We start from the raw sequence: 13,074 nt of genomic DNA on the forward strand, positions 1-13,074 counted from the left end.
AACGCATGCACAATCGGCCGGGAATATGCCGCCCGTGTATCGTTTTAAGAAACAAAATACTGAAAATCAAGCAGCAGCTTCTCAGGTAGCCAAATTTAGATGGGCGCCGACAGGCAATGCATGCGTGCCAATTAGGCAATGAACCTAGACCTTAAATAGTAGAGAGATTCTTTCAAGATTAACGCAATAAAGTCGACATACACACACGGACACAGTCATGGTCATAGCTAGTCCCACACACTTCAGCCCTATCCTGCCAGTTGTATATATAATTGTCTTCACAATATCGACATCTTCGTGTCGCCCTTCCTCTCCCTTAATCTGAATACATACAGCACTGTATCACCACATCTTAATTTACACCATCTTCTTCCTGAAGTTTCTGTTTAATTTCTACTGAAATCATTCTCCTCACACACACATATATAGCATCAAAAGCTTGCTTTCGAGAAAGCATGTACTAAAAGGCGAGGAGAGAATCAAGAAAATTATATAGCAGTACTGCTTGTCAAGGAAAAATATGGCTAACACTGGCCCGGTGAGGTTCGAGAGGGTAGCTGCAGCTTTCAACGAGGCATCTCGGGTTATTAGGCTTTACGAGAGTGGTAAGAGCGAGCACTTCTCTCCCGACAACAGTTCTGCTGATCTTGTCAATTCTTTTATTGAAACAGAATATAGGAATCAATTTGGAGGTACCGGAGGAGATCAAAACAAGGGTCATCGAGATCGTCTTGAAGACTCATCGGATTGCTCTTATTCTGAAAACAAAGAAAGGTTAGTGAATTTGCTGAATACCATAGATGACGTGAGAGAAAAGATTTGCCAAGAGATAGGGTTCATAGGAGAAAGATCATCCCAAAGCTTTAAGCATAGATTGATGTCTCGTTTACGTGACCGCGGCTTTGATGCTGGTGAGTGCATTTTCCCTATCTAGTATACACAAACAAACAAATTTATGTTTTTCCTTCTCGATCTGTCTTTCTATTAATTCGTTCTTTCTCTTACCTCTTATTTCTGCTAAAGGCATTTTGTGCTGTTGCGAAGAGAAAAGACATCAAATTGATGTTATCTTACTTGTTTTTTCTCGAGTCAAAACTATATATATATAAAAAAACCCTGCAATACCAAAAAAAAGATGCCTTAATTTGCTTAGATAACTTGTTTTATCTCATATGATACATACCATTTTTTTAAATTTTTTTTAATGAACATACGAATTATTTGAATATGTATGTAAATACAATTTTGCTCCAATGTCGGATGCCGACACTTATCTTGAATTGGCAATTTCATTTATTAACCATTTTGACCAATCAAAATTAAAATGTTGTAGCAATGTTACTTATTTGTCATCTAATTTTGTTCGCAATCTGTCCTTGTAAAGGTCTTTGCAAATCACGGTGGGAGAAATTTGGGAGGCATCCAGCAGGAGATTATGAGTATGTGGATGTGAATGTTAGTGGAAATCGCTACATTGTTGAGGTGTTTTTCGCAGGAGAGTTCGAAATTGCTCGTCCCACCAGTCGTTACGCTGAATTGCTTGATGTTTTCCCCCGAGTGTACGTTGGGACGCCTGAGGATGTTAAGCAGATTGTGAGATTAATGTGCAATGCAATGAGAGAATCCATGAAAGCCGTGGGAATGCACGTGCCACCTTGGAGGAGAGAGGGGTACTTGCAAGCAAAGTGGTTTGGTCATTACAAGCGGACAACATTAAATGAAGTGTCAACTAGAACGTCGGGATCGAAGTCCGATCACGAGGGCACTCCTGCAAAACGAGCTACTGGGTATGAGACTTTGCCAGTCAGAGTTTATTACTGCAGAGATGATTTCGCAAGTAGGGTGGACTGGGAGTTAGCCATTTGACTGCTGCATTCAGAAGCAATGGCATAGACAGGTGATCAACTGATCATGATCGTTGCTAATTTAATTTCCAGAAGAGTGCTTTGGTAGCTACCAATAGCTAGCCAAAGGCCAAGGCCAAGGGTAAATTAAGCAGTGTAGAAGGAAATAATAGCATTTGTTTCTTCGGGTTGTACTTTTGATGATTTAGTTTTGTAACTACCTCCCATTTGGGAATCTTAAAGGGAGCAATTTTGCTTCGAAAGCGATAAAGACAAGGGAAGGCACTTAAGTTTGGCGTTCTGCTAGTATTAAAAACATCCAAATTGAGGTTTGGCATAAATCTCCACAGATATCTCCATCTTCTTGAAAGCACACTGGCAACTGCTGCTGCTTCAACTGTCTATAATGATAATATGAACGAGAATTTCATTTGGAAAATATGCACATAAGACAACTGAGCTTCACACCCCATATGAAATTAACATGGTTTATATCCTCAAACAGTGCAGGACGTGTCAGAAACAAAATCCCAGATGAAATTGAAATAAAAGGCACTTCCTTTCTCAGTGAAAACGTGAAGAAAAATCAGAATTTATAAACCCATAAAAAATTAAAGCAGCTTTAGTTAATAAAACAAATAATTAAAACACAAAATCACAATAAACAATCAAATTTCAACTATTTAACCATTATAAGAAGAATGAATAAACACCCATAGTCCTCCTCTTTTTAAAAAAAAATACCTCCTTTCCCGAACTTACTCCCCTTCCTTCTCTTTCATACTCGGTATAAACCATCTATCATGTTAAGTAAACAACTCCTTCCCCCTCACTTCCAATGGACAACAATCTCGTGCCGATTCTAACATCAAAAAACAACCCCCACTTTCCTAAAGCTCCCTTTACTGGTTCTACTACCTCCGCTTCCCTGCAAACAGAAAGAGGAAGGCAAGACTAAAAGAGGGATAGGAGTTTCATGTTTCAATGCTGCCCCCTCTGCTCTGAATAAAAAGAAGGTTAAGGCCAAGAGAGAGAGAGAGAGAGAGAGAGAGAGGTGATTCTAGACGGCTCACCACATAATTTGAGATAGAGGGAAAAAATAAAAAAAGACTTGTAAACAAAAGTGGGAAAAACAGTGTTGTGTGAGTGGGTATACAGTGTTTTTCCCACACCAATTGTTTTTTTTCTGTAATTTAATGCTGCAATTATAACTGTTATGGAAGTGAAAAGTAAGCAGCAGGTTAGAAAGGCAAACATCTATGGCTCTTGTCTATCGCTTGACTCTTTCTTTCTTCCATCAGTCCTTTTTCCTAACCCTCTGGAGCTAGGAGTCCAGGCAAAGCAGCTGGGCGGTAGAGGCACGGGCAGGAGTTTCAGTTGACCGAGCGGATCCATAAGCACCTGTGGCAAAGACAGTGGCATGCTTTCCAAGTCAAGAGCTAGCATCGGAGGCAAAGGTTGGGAAGGCGCGGGTACAAAACCATGGAGATTATTTTGCCAGCAAGGTTGGATTGAAAGAAAGCCTGCAGCCAAAATAGGTTCTCGTCACAGCAGTAATAAATCTTGCTTCTCAGGGGCATCTCAAGGATCGGGTAGTGCTTCCTCTCAGGTTCGGCAGCCACTACCTCACCTCCCACGCCCATCTTCATCAGCTCCTTCTGACTCTCGTTCCTGATCTCCATGCCAAATCTACAAGCGATATCAGGCCTTGGATTGCTTTAACCGCAGTAATTACTCTTTTTAAGGAATCATCCTCCCATTGACTTAGCTGTCATGGTTGCAGAAGCCAATACAAACTCTTTTAAATTAATATCAATAGTACGCGAACAATGGTGCTAATATGCATGTTACCTAAACTATTGCTAATCCAGTTTCTCTTCTGTGGGCGTAGATAACGGCACATGTTTGCATATATCTCATGCAATGTTTCTATTAAAACCCTTTCTTCTACTACTCCTATCTTAAATAATATTGTTTATTGTACTCAAGTACCAGCTTATCTCCTCTTTATTAATAAATTCTGTCAAGATAATAATATTCTTTTTAAACTTATTGGTTCTGATTTTTTTATTAAGAATATTTTGTTGGAAAACACGTTTTTGACCGGACTAAATAATAATAAATTATATCCTATCAATCTTTGTTAATTATTTATTTCACCATATTATACCCTTACAATAATTGTTAGCGTTAAAACTCCTATTTTCATTTGGCAATGTCGTCTAGACCATTTTTTTTATACTCTTTTTTGTGTTATTTTTAAATTTTCTCTTCCAAATAGTGATTTCGTAAATAAAACATCAGTTTGTACATCTTGTTAATTAGACAAGTCTAAATAATTGATCCTTTTTTGATTCATCAAGAGAATGCACTGCTCTCTTAAAAATAATTCACTTTGATGTCTAGTCCACTTCGCACCTTTCTTGAATGATTGTTGTTATTATGTTATTTTTATTTATAATTTTTCTCGTTTTTATTAGATGTTTTCTATTTCAAATAAGTCTGATATTTATTCTATATTTGTTAAATTCAAGCTTTTAGTAGAGCAACAATATCAATTCACAATTCAACAATTTTAAAGTGATAATAATGGTGAATATTGTTCCACCATCTTTAAATATTTTTTAAGGGATAATGAAATTTTTCATCGACTATCATGTCCTCGCACTTCTCAATAAAATAGTCTCGCTAAGAGGAAACATCATCATGTTATAAATATGGGATTTACTCTTCTAGCTCAATCAGGTTTATCGAAGAAATTTTGGGTTGATGCTTTTCTCATCGCTATCTTCATCATTAATCGACTTCCTACTAAAATTCTTAATTATGTTTCACCATATGAATGTCTTTTTCATCTTCCTTCAGACTTCACATATTTTCAAGCATTTGGATGTCAATGTTTTTCATGTCTTCGTCCTTACACAAATGATAAATTATCATATCGTAGCATGCCTTGCATTTTCATTGGTTATAGCTCCAATCATAAAGGATTTCAGTGTTTTGATCCTTCCTTCAGACGTACCTATATCTTTCGAAATGTGATTTTTGATGAAGAGTAATTTCCTGCACACTTCATCATCACATATCCTGCCAACTGCATCTCCTTCTTAGGTAAGTCTCCAAGTTTGTTCTTCACATATTTTCTCCTCATCCTTTAATTTTTCTCCTCCCCCAGCAACTTCCTTACCTACCCAGGTTCTTGCTGACCTTACCTTACATGATATTCATACTGTTCCAGCTGTTAATTCAAATGAATTCCATCTTTACTCCTCTTTCCCATCTCTCCATTCTGGCTAATCTTTTTCTAGATCCATTTCCATGCCTAGTGCATCAACTCTCAATCCTTCTTTTAACCACCACCACAATGCCATCCTTAACCTCCAAAATGGTGCCCTGTCTTTCACAAAAATAATCACTAGATCACAGACTGATCATCATAAGCCTTATGAGTTTCTTGATTTTCATTTATATTCCACTCATCACCCCCTTTAAGCTTTGCATGCAGGTCTAGTTTGTGTTGAGCCCTGTTCCTACACTCAAGTATCATCTATACCTAAGTGCGTGCTGTAATGGACAGTGAATTTCATTCTTTGTTACAGAATGACACATGGTCACTATGTTCTCATCCCCCTAGTAAGAATTTGGTTCCATGTAAATGGGTTTTTAAACACAAACAATGATTTGACAACAGTGTTAAACGTTATAAGGCTAGGTTAGTCGCTGTGGGATATATAGAAAAAAGTGTTGTTGATTTTCTTAACACATTGAGCCCAGTCATCAAACTTTTTGTTGTCCAAATGGTTCTTGCCATCGCTATTCCTTTTAATTAGGATATGCATCAATTTGATGTCTCTAACACCTTCCTTCATGTTGTGTTAGAAAAGGAAATTTATATGACACAACATAAAGAATTTGTTGATCCTGCACACCCCCGATTCATTTGTAAGCTTCATAAATCTTTTTACGGGTTGAAATAAGCTCCTCGTGCCTGGTTTAATTGACTGTTCACTGCACTTTTGATCTTGTTTTTCAAAGTTCACAAATTGATCCCTCATTATTTATCTGTCATCGTGACAATATCCATGTATTCTTTTTAGTTTACGTGGTTGACATTTTGGTTACCTCAAATGATCAAGATTTTATTACCACTCTTATATCTCAATTACAACTTGAGTTTGCTATGAAGGATCTTAGCCAGTTGACATATTTTCTGGGAATTGAGGCCATACACAATTCTTCAGGGTTACATCTTTGACAAACCAGGTATATAATTGATCTTCTAGATAGTGTGCAACTCACTAGTATTCGTTCATACTGTGCACCTTGTGTCTCTGGGTCTAAGTTATCCAAGTTTGATGGAGAAAGTATTTCAGACCCATCTGAATATAGGCAAACAGTAGGGGCTTTACAGTATGTAACTCTCACATGCCCTGACATTGCATACTCAGTAAATCAACTCTGTCAATATATGCAAGCACCTACTTTTGCTCACTAGACAATAGCCAAACGCGTGCTATAATATTTAAAACACACATTTGATTATAGTCTCTTCCATAAACCTGGTTCCTTTGAAATCAATGTCTATTGTGACTTTAATTGGGTCGGTGATCTTGATGATAGACACTCCACCTATGGCTATGGTGTTTTTATTGAGTCCAATCTCATATCTTGGTCTGCTAAGAAACAACCTATAGTGTCAAAATCCAGTACTGAAGCTGAATACATGTGTTTGGCTCTAGTTACAGCTGAGGTGTATTGGCTAAGAATGTTGTTATGTGAGTTGCAGGTTTCTCTTGCTTCAGCTCTAATCGTATGATGTGACAATATAAGTGCCTTAACTCTTGCCTCCAATCCTGCTTTCCATACCCAATCAAAACACATTGAAGAGGATTACCACTTTGTTAGAAAAATAGTGGCCAATAAAGATATACTACTTCAATATATTCCCACCTCTCTACAACCTGTAGATATTTTTATCAAGAGATACAAGGTTGATTGGTTCTGTTACCTCTAGGATAAATTTTCTGAGACAAATGTCCCTGCCAATTTACGGGGGAATGATAAGGATAAAGTTCACAATACTAAGATTGACGATAAACATTGATATCTGTTACCTAGTGTTTCATTGTTTCTAGTTTTCTATTTATTCATGTCTCTGCAAATGAATCCTTTTGTAACTACAACTCTTATAAAGAGTTTCCATTGTAACAGACTTTACGTGTATATATATGGTTGAGAAAACACAGTTTTACTCAAGCAATTTCAGTTGAAATTTAATTATTTTAGAGGGCATTAGTTAAAGCTTGTCCGCGTGCTTTCGCTTATAAAAAATACTTGCATTTTTTTTAATCGACAAAGACTATTCAAACGATAGCTAAATAAGAAACAAGATGATGTTTTAAAATCTAAAATACATAATTAATATGTTAAAGTATTTCATTTTTTTTTTAATTAAAAAAACTCCTTGAATATTTATAAAAACAATCGCAGTCAAAATAATTTAAAGATAATTTAATATTAAAGTTAGTATAATTATAAATAAAATATTAAATAACTTAAAGTAATAAATAATTTTAAAGAACCTTGAATTTAAGCATAAAAATATTTATTTTTAAGTTTTAAGTTCGTTAATACTCTGAAATCTTTATATATTTGTTTTAGAAAAAAAAAAGTTTGTGTGTGATTTACGTGTATAGTTTAGAGAATATTTATATTATATGAATATTGTCATTTCTATAAAAAAAGAAAATTTTTGAAAGTTTTACCTTTCAATAATATTAATGAGAGGAGCAAAAAAAATCTTTCATATTATTAATGAGATTGCATGCATAGAATCCTTTAAAAGATTTTATTTACATTTATAAATATAAAAAAATCATTATTATACTACATACAATAATTTTTTATTAAGAGATACGATTGTTTATCATGTCTTTAATGTTTTATATTATAAATGATCATCTATAATCAAGTATAAAGTTTTATAATTGATAATATTTAAGTTTTTTGTGACTAAAATGTTTTATCAAATTCATATTATTTTGAATTTGATTAACTATCAAGTTCAAGCACCTTTAACTTGAGTGTTTATCAAATCCAAATACCTTAAGTCTAATATATACGCAAAACTCATATTATTTTAAATTTAATTATTTATTAAATTCAGATATCTTGAGTGCTAATATTTATCATATTTATATTGTTTTGAATTTGATTGATTATCAAGTTCATATATATTAAACTTGACTAATTATCAAATCTAGATATATTGAATTTAATATATTTATTAAACTCATATTATTTTAAAATTAAATCAAGTTAATATATTATTATCAAATTTAAATATTTTGAATTTAGTATATTTATTAAGCATACATTGATGTGTACTTGACAATTAATATATAATTTATTAATTAATTGTCAGATTTATAATTTTTAGATTTGTTATTGTTTACTTGACTGAACTTCAAATTCAAACAAAGTCCATGTTGCTTGGAATTAACTATCTCTTAAGTTCATTAAATTCGATATATTTAACTAATATTTTTAATTTTAAAAATATTTAAAATAAAAATTTTAATAAAAAGTTTACTGGTCAAAGCCGGGTCACCTAATTTTTTTTTGTTAGACAAGTGTTGTGGTGAGGGATAAGGCTTGGAGATGGGATGGATAAAAAGAAGTTCAGAACAAACTATTAATATAAGATCCTTTGGCCCATGAAAGAAGGAATATCGCTTTCAAAGTGATTAGATTGGAGATGCTCTCCCCTTGGTTCTGCTTTAACATGCTCCTCTTTTCTGTTCTTTTGAAATGTGCAATGCAAGAAGGGGGAGAGAGAGAGAGAGTGTAGTCACGGATAGACGCAGACTGCTGGGAGATTCAAAGCATAGAGCCTGGAAAGTGACGATTGATTGATTGATGTAAGAGAGGGGTCTCTTGATAAGGCTAAATCCTATGCCATTTCCCTCTGCTCTCCCTTTTAATCTAATCTAATATATCTCTGTCAAAGACAGACAGACAATAATATGAATAGATTGTGAGAAGCTCGGTCAGCAGATCAGTCAATCGGAGATGGGAAAATCCACCTCACACGACAGCCGGCCAGTTAGCATCTCATTTGATATAGCTACAGCCGCTTTGGCAATTCAAGGAGAAGGCCATTTTTGGTGTGCTTCCCCTTGGTACATGTAGCTTACCCAAAAACATCCCAATACACTAAGACTTGAATGAATGAAAGCACCGTGACCGGAGAAGAAAAGATGTGAAAGCGGGCAGGTGTGTCTTCCCGGTGCTACAGGCTGCTTTTTATATCGAGTCTCTCGCTGGAAGAAACATCTGAACCGCACATCTAAAGCTCCATGCGAAGCTTGTTTATGTCGCTCCATGCTGTTGCCCTGCCCATTGAAAGATGGACCAGTTTTCCTTTTCCACTAAAAGGCCCATTCAGAAATAAAGTCATTGGACCACCTCCTCTCGTAGCAAAACCCTCTTCGTCTTTCCAGATGGCTAATGAAATCTTCAAAGGCAAAGTAGCCGCCGAAACCAATAATTGGATCTAATATCGGCAACCTCTCCTCTCCTCCCCTCCTCTAGAGGGAAAAAGAGATAGCGAAAGGTAAGGTAAGGAAAGAGTCAAGTTTTGAGCTCCCCAAAAGAGTTAACCTTTATATTTATTACGTAACCGCCCTCGCAATCCTTCTCCATTCACTGCTGGTAGACATAAATAACCCCAAACCGCGTTCGCAACCAAACCCATCACTGCCCCCTCTCTCTACATTTGTTTTAATAAAAATAATAATAGGAGGCAGAGAGAGAGAGACGAGAGAATTTTATTTTCCTTTTCCTTTTCAATTAGCTAATTGTACAAGAAGGGAAAGGATAGGAGAAGGATTACTACTAGTAGTAGATCCGGCACCGGTTTGAAAGTAATAATGGAAGGAGTCGGGGCACGGCTGGGGAGGTCTTCCACTCGCTACGGGCCGGCCACGGTGTTCAGTGGGCCGGTGAGGAAGTGGAAGAAGAGATGGGTCCATGTCAACCCATCATCCACCCACAACAGCATTCACTCGCATCACCATAACGCTACCACTAATGCTGCTGCTGCTGCTGCTTCTTCAGCCGCTAATCATTCGAGCTCTTCTAACGGTAATAACGGCTCCCATCTATTGCTTTACAAGTGGACCCCTTTGTCTCAATCCAACGGTTCCTCATCTACTACTAACCACTTCAACGGTAATAATATTAATACTACTAACGAAATTGCTAATCTCTCCAATGGCGACGTCACCGAGGAGCCTCCCAGGCGTAAATTCAAATACATCCCGGTATTGTTTTTCATTTTCTTTTCTTTGGTTCAATTGGATTTTTTTTTTCTTTTTAGTATCTAGGTTTTAAAGATTACATGGGATTTTGTGGAATTAGGTTGCCTGATTTAGATCTGGATCGTGGATGAACAGTGCCTTTTGTTTTCTCAGTAAAACCCTGTCGTATCAAATAGAGGAATTCTGGAGAAAATACTTAACGGGTTTTGTTAGATTGTCAGGATTTTACGAGGGCTTTTTGAAAGTTTTTGTTTTTCTTGCTTGCATTGATGTTTATTTGAGAAAAGCGAACTAAAATAACAAGTGCCCATGGCGATTCAGGCTTGCACAAGGGACAGTTCGGGCATGATACTGAAAAAAATTGCAACTCCAGTAGGATTTCAAAGCTATAATTCTCAGTCACCCTAGGACACTGTGGACTTGGTACCGAAAGACTGCCTCACTGGTAGTATTTGTAGATTGTGATGTAGACACTTTAACTTTCTGACATTCCTTTTCAAGTCTACTTTAATTTGCTTTTTGGCTACCTTCTAGAGTTTTCAGACATTTACTTGGGTATAGATTCCATCCTCATTCTATTGGCAATATAACAAATATTCCATTTCGTGGGTTTCCCTGATCCCAAAAGGTTTTCCTAAGTTAATTACGAGGAAAAAATGACATTGTTGGATAGTGTCAATTACACTACAGGTAGTTACAGTTATAAAGCCTTTCAAGGATGCAATTGGTACAAGAAAACTTGCATGAGTTTTACACCTGTAAAGCACAATACTTTTGGTTATGTGGTAATCAGTGTAGTTATGTCAGTCAATTACACAGAACATGGAATGATGTTCAGCTGAAATTAATGAGAGAACACAACTGTGTTTATGCTAATTGTCTATGGTTTTCATTTTATACCAGCTTATGCTTGGTTGACTAGCACAAAAAAAAGGGTAAACTAGAGGTTCAGTGATGGTTCAAAGTAAGGTGTCGGTGGATGCACCCGTGGCCCAATTAGAACTTGGGTTGGTTCGAATTGCTAGCATATAATGTCAATTAACTTTAGGATATTTTCCTTCAGTTAAAAGTATTTGGTACCCATGCCCTTGTCAAAGTTAATTGGCAGTTTGTTGTCTTAGCTTGATTTATTTGAATGGTAGTAAGGACAGAACTATTGATTTAGCTATGCAAATACCATTTTTTGGAAAATACAGTTATCATGCATCAAATCCTCTTTAAATCTAATTAGTCTCATGTTCCCAGCATGTTCAATGAAGCTTCAGAAATTGGATGCCCTTGTAGCAATCAATGAAAGGCTTTATTGGAGAGATTTTCAGAGCCTCTTTGCTTGTCCTTATTGAATGCAATTGTTCCTTGTCCTCAAGAATAAGAGAAAGTGAGAAACTAAAGCTTGTAAATGATGATATAGTGTGCCTACAATTGTTGTGGGTTCAGTGTGAAAGAAATGCTTTAGAATTACTAAATCACAAGGCAGTAGCAAAGTTTTGTGAGGCTGTCTGTATACTGGCTACTCTCATTGCAATGTGAAGCTAATGACATCTATACCCTTTGTTTTTTTGGTTAGTTCGCAACTCAATATTATAGCAAGCCAAGAGCCTGAAAGTTGTCATTTTAGTTTAAGTTGAGTGCAGTAGATCATTAGTGGAATGTCAAGATGTACACATGACATTTCTATATCTTACATTGCAGGCTTTAAAATCTCTGGGTGCTTAGAGTGATGTCCTACAGCATATGTCTAGGGTTACAAAACAATGCATCTAGTTATAAACAAGTTCTGTGGTCACCATTCATCTAGCTTTGGAAGACATGGTGCTTCATTGTGGCATGAAGATGGTACTGCCACACATTTTGAAACAGTTGCGTGGAAAAAATTCTTGTATAGTTTTCCTTTTATTCTATTTGTCACACTCTGTTAAAATGTCGGTGTATTTAATGCACATGAGGAGTGGTTTTTAATTGTTTGGTGATTGGTTGAACTATGGGCCAAACAGTAATTTTATTGAAGATGCTATTGATAGAGAGACATTGAAATGAAATTGTGATTGGAGAGCGCAAGATTTGGACTTTTTTTCCTGGTACATTTTTTTCTTAATTGACTGGAAAAAAAAAAAAAAAACACGAGAGGCTGTCTGGTACCTTCAAATGGTGGCAAGTCAGTGGTGATAATCTTTTCTTAGTTCCTTGTGTAAACTTGAGTATGCTGGTGTAATACTTGACTTAAAGCTAAATGAAATAGTATAGAGGCCCATAGATCTTCGCGTATGGGACCATGGATTTCCATTGTGTTATGGTGGAAGAGTTTTTGGAGATTGTGAACTGTGTTGGAAACAGACAGGAATGTGTACCAAAAGCATTACTTTGGGTTCTATTGTAAGAGCAAAACAAAAGAGTGTGCAAAGTAATGGGTTACACATTTTTGGTGTACCCGACAGTTTTTGCTAATGAAGATGAAATCTTAAATTTCATCAGTCATTGATTTTAGTTATATTCCTGTGGTGTTGTTTTTTCAATAAATCTGGCATTTGTTTTATCATGAATTATAATTGCTTTCAATTCTAAAATTGGAAATGATATAAATACAAAAATTATCATTGAGAATAACATAAAAAAAAACTTTTGCTGTAACAACAAATGATATAAATACTACCTTTGTTTTAGCTTTACTTGTGTCAATAGCAAATTTTTATGCATGCCTTGGTAAAAAAAAGATTTGGTTAGGAGTATCAATACTGTCACATGAATCAATCTTGATTTTATAATAGGAATAAGAACAAGAGATCTTTCCCATTTGTTTGATTTTTTGGATGGTATGCTATTGCTAGCGGCATTCATAGAGATTTTTGCACTCTACATATCAAAAAGAGGAAAAGGAGTTTGACAATAGATTAGTGGAGACCCATAGGGAA

General features: G+C 35.8%; 2 protein-coding genes and 1 long non-coding RNA gene across 3 annotated transcripts in view; 2 read left to right on the forward strand and 1 right to left on the reverse strand.

Annotated features, from left to right (window-relative positions):
• Window positions 1-275: 275 nt before the first annotated feature.
• LOC105118693 (uncharacterized) lies at window positions 276-2,107 on the forward strand. Its single transcript, XM_011016701.1, has 2 exons — window positions 276-911; window positions 1,385-2,107. The coding sequence occupies exons 1-2, from the start codon at window positions 521-523 to the stop codon at window positions 1,864-1,866; spliced, it is 873 nt and encodes a 290-aa protein (XP_011015003.1). The 5' UTR covers window positions 276-520; the 3' UTR covers window positions 1,867-2,107.
• Window positions 2,108-2,451: 344 nt separating this feature from the next.
• Window positions 2,452-3,815, reverse strand: LOC105118694 (uncharacterized). The gene is made up of 2 exons (XR_841007.1): window positions 3,100-3,815; window positions 2,452-2,772 (listed from the first exon to the last, which is right to left on the reverse strand). It is a non-coding gene; the product is annotated as an uncharacterized LOC105118694 (long non-coding RNA).
• A 4,973-nt stretch (window positions 3,816-8,788) lies between these two features.
• LOC105118695 (uncharacterized) overlaps window positions 8,789-13,074 on the forward strand; it is a 5,457-nt gene continuing 1,171 nt past the window's right edge. The window contains exon 1 of the mRNA XM_011016702.1: window positions 8,789-10,168. Coding sequence (XP_011015004.1) covers window positions 9,776-10,168 — 393 coding nt within the window. The 5' untranslated portion in view covers window positions 8,789-9,775. The remainder of the gene's footprint in view (window positions 10,169-13,074) is intronic.

The sequence above is a fragment of the Populus euphratica genome, unplaced genomic scaffold (genome assembly GCF_000495115.2).
Source record: "Populus euphratica unplaced genomic scaffold, PopEup_1.0 scaffold2150.1, whole genome shotgun sequence".
NCBI classification, from domain to species: Eukaryota; Viridiplantae; Streptophyta; class Magnoliopsida; order Malpighiales; family Salicaceae; genus Populus; species Populus euphratica.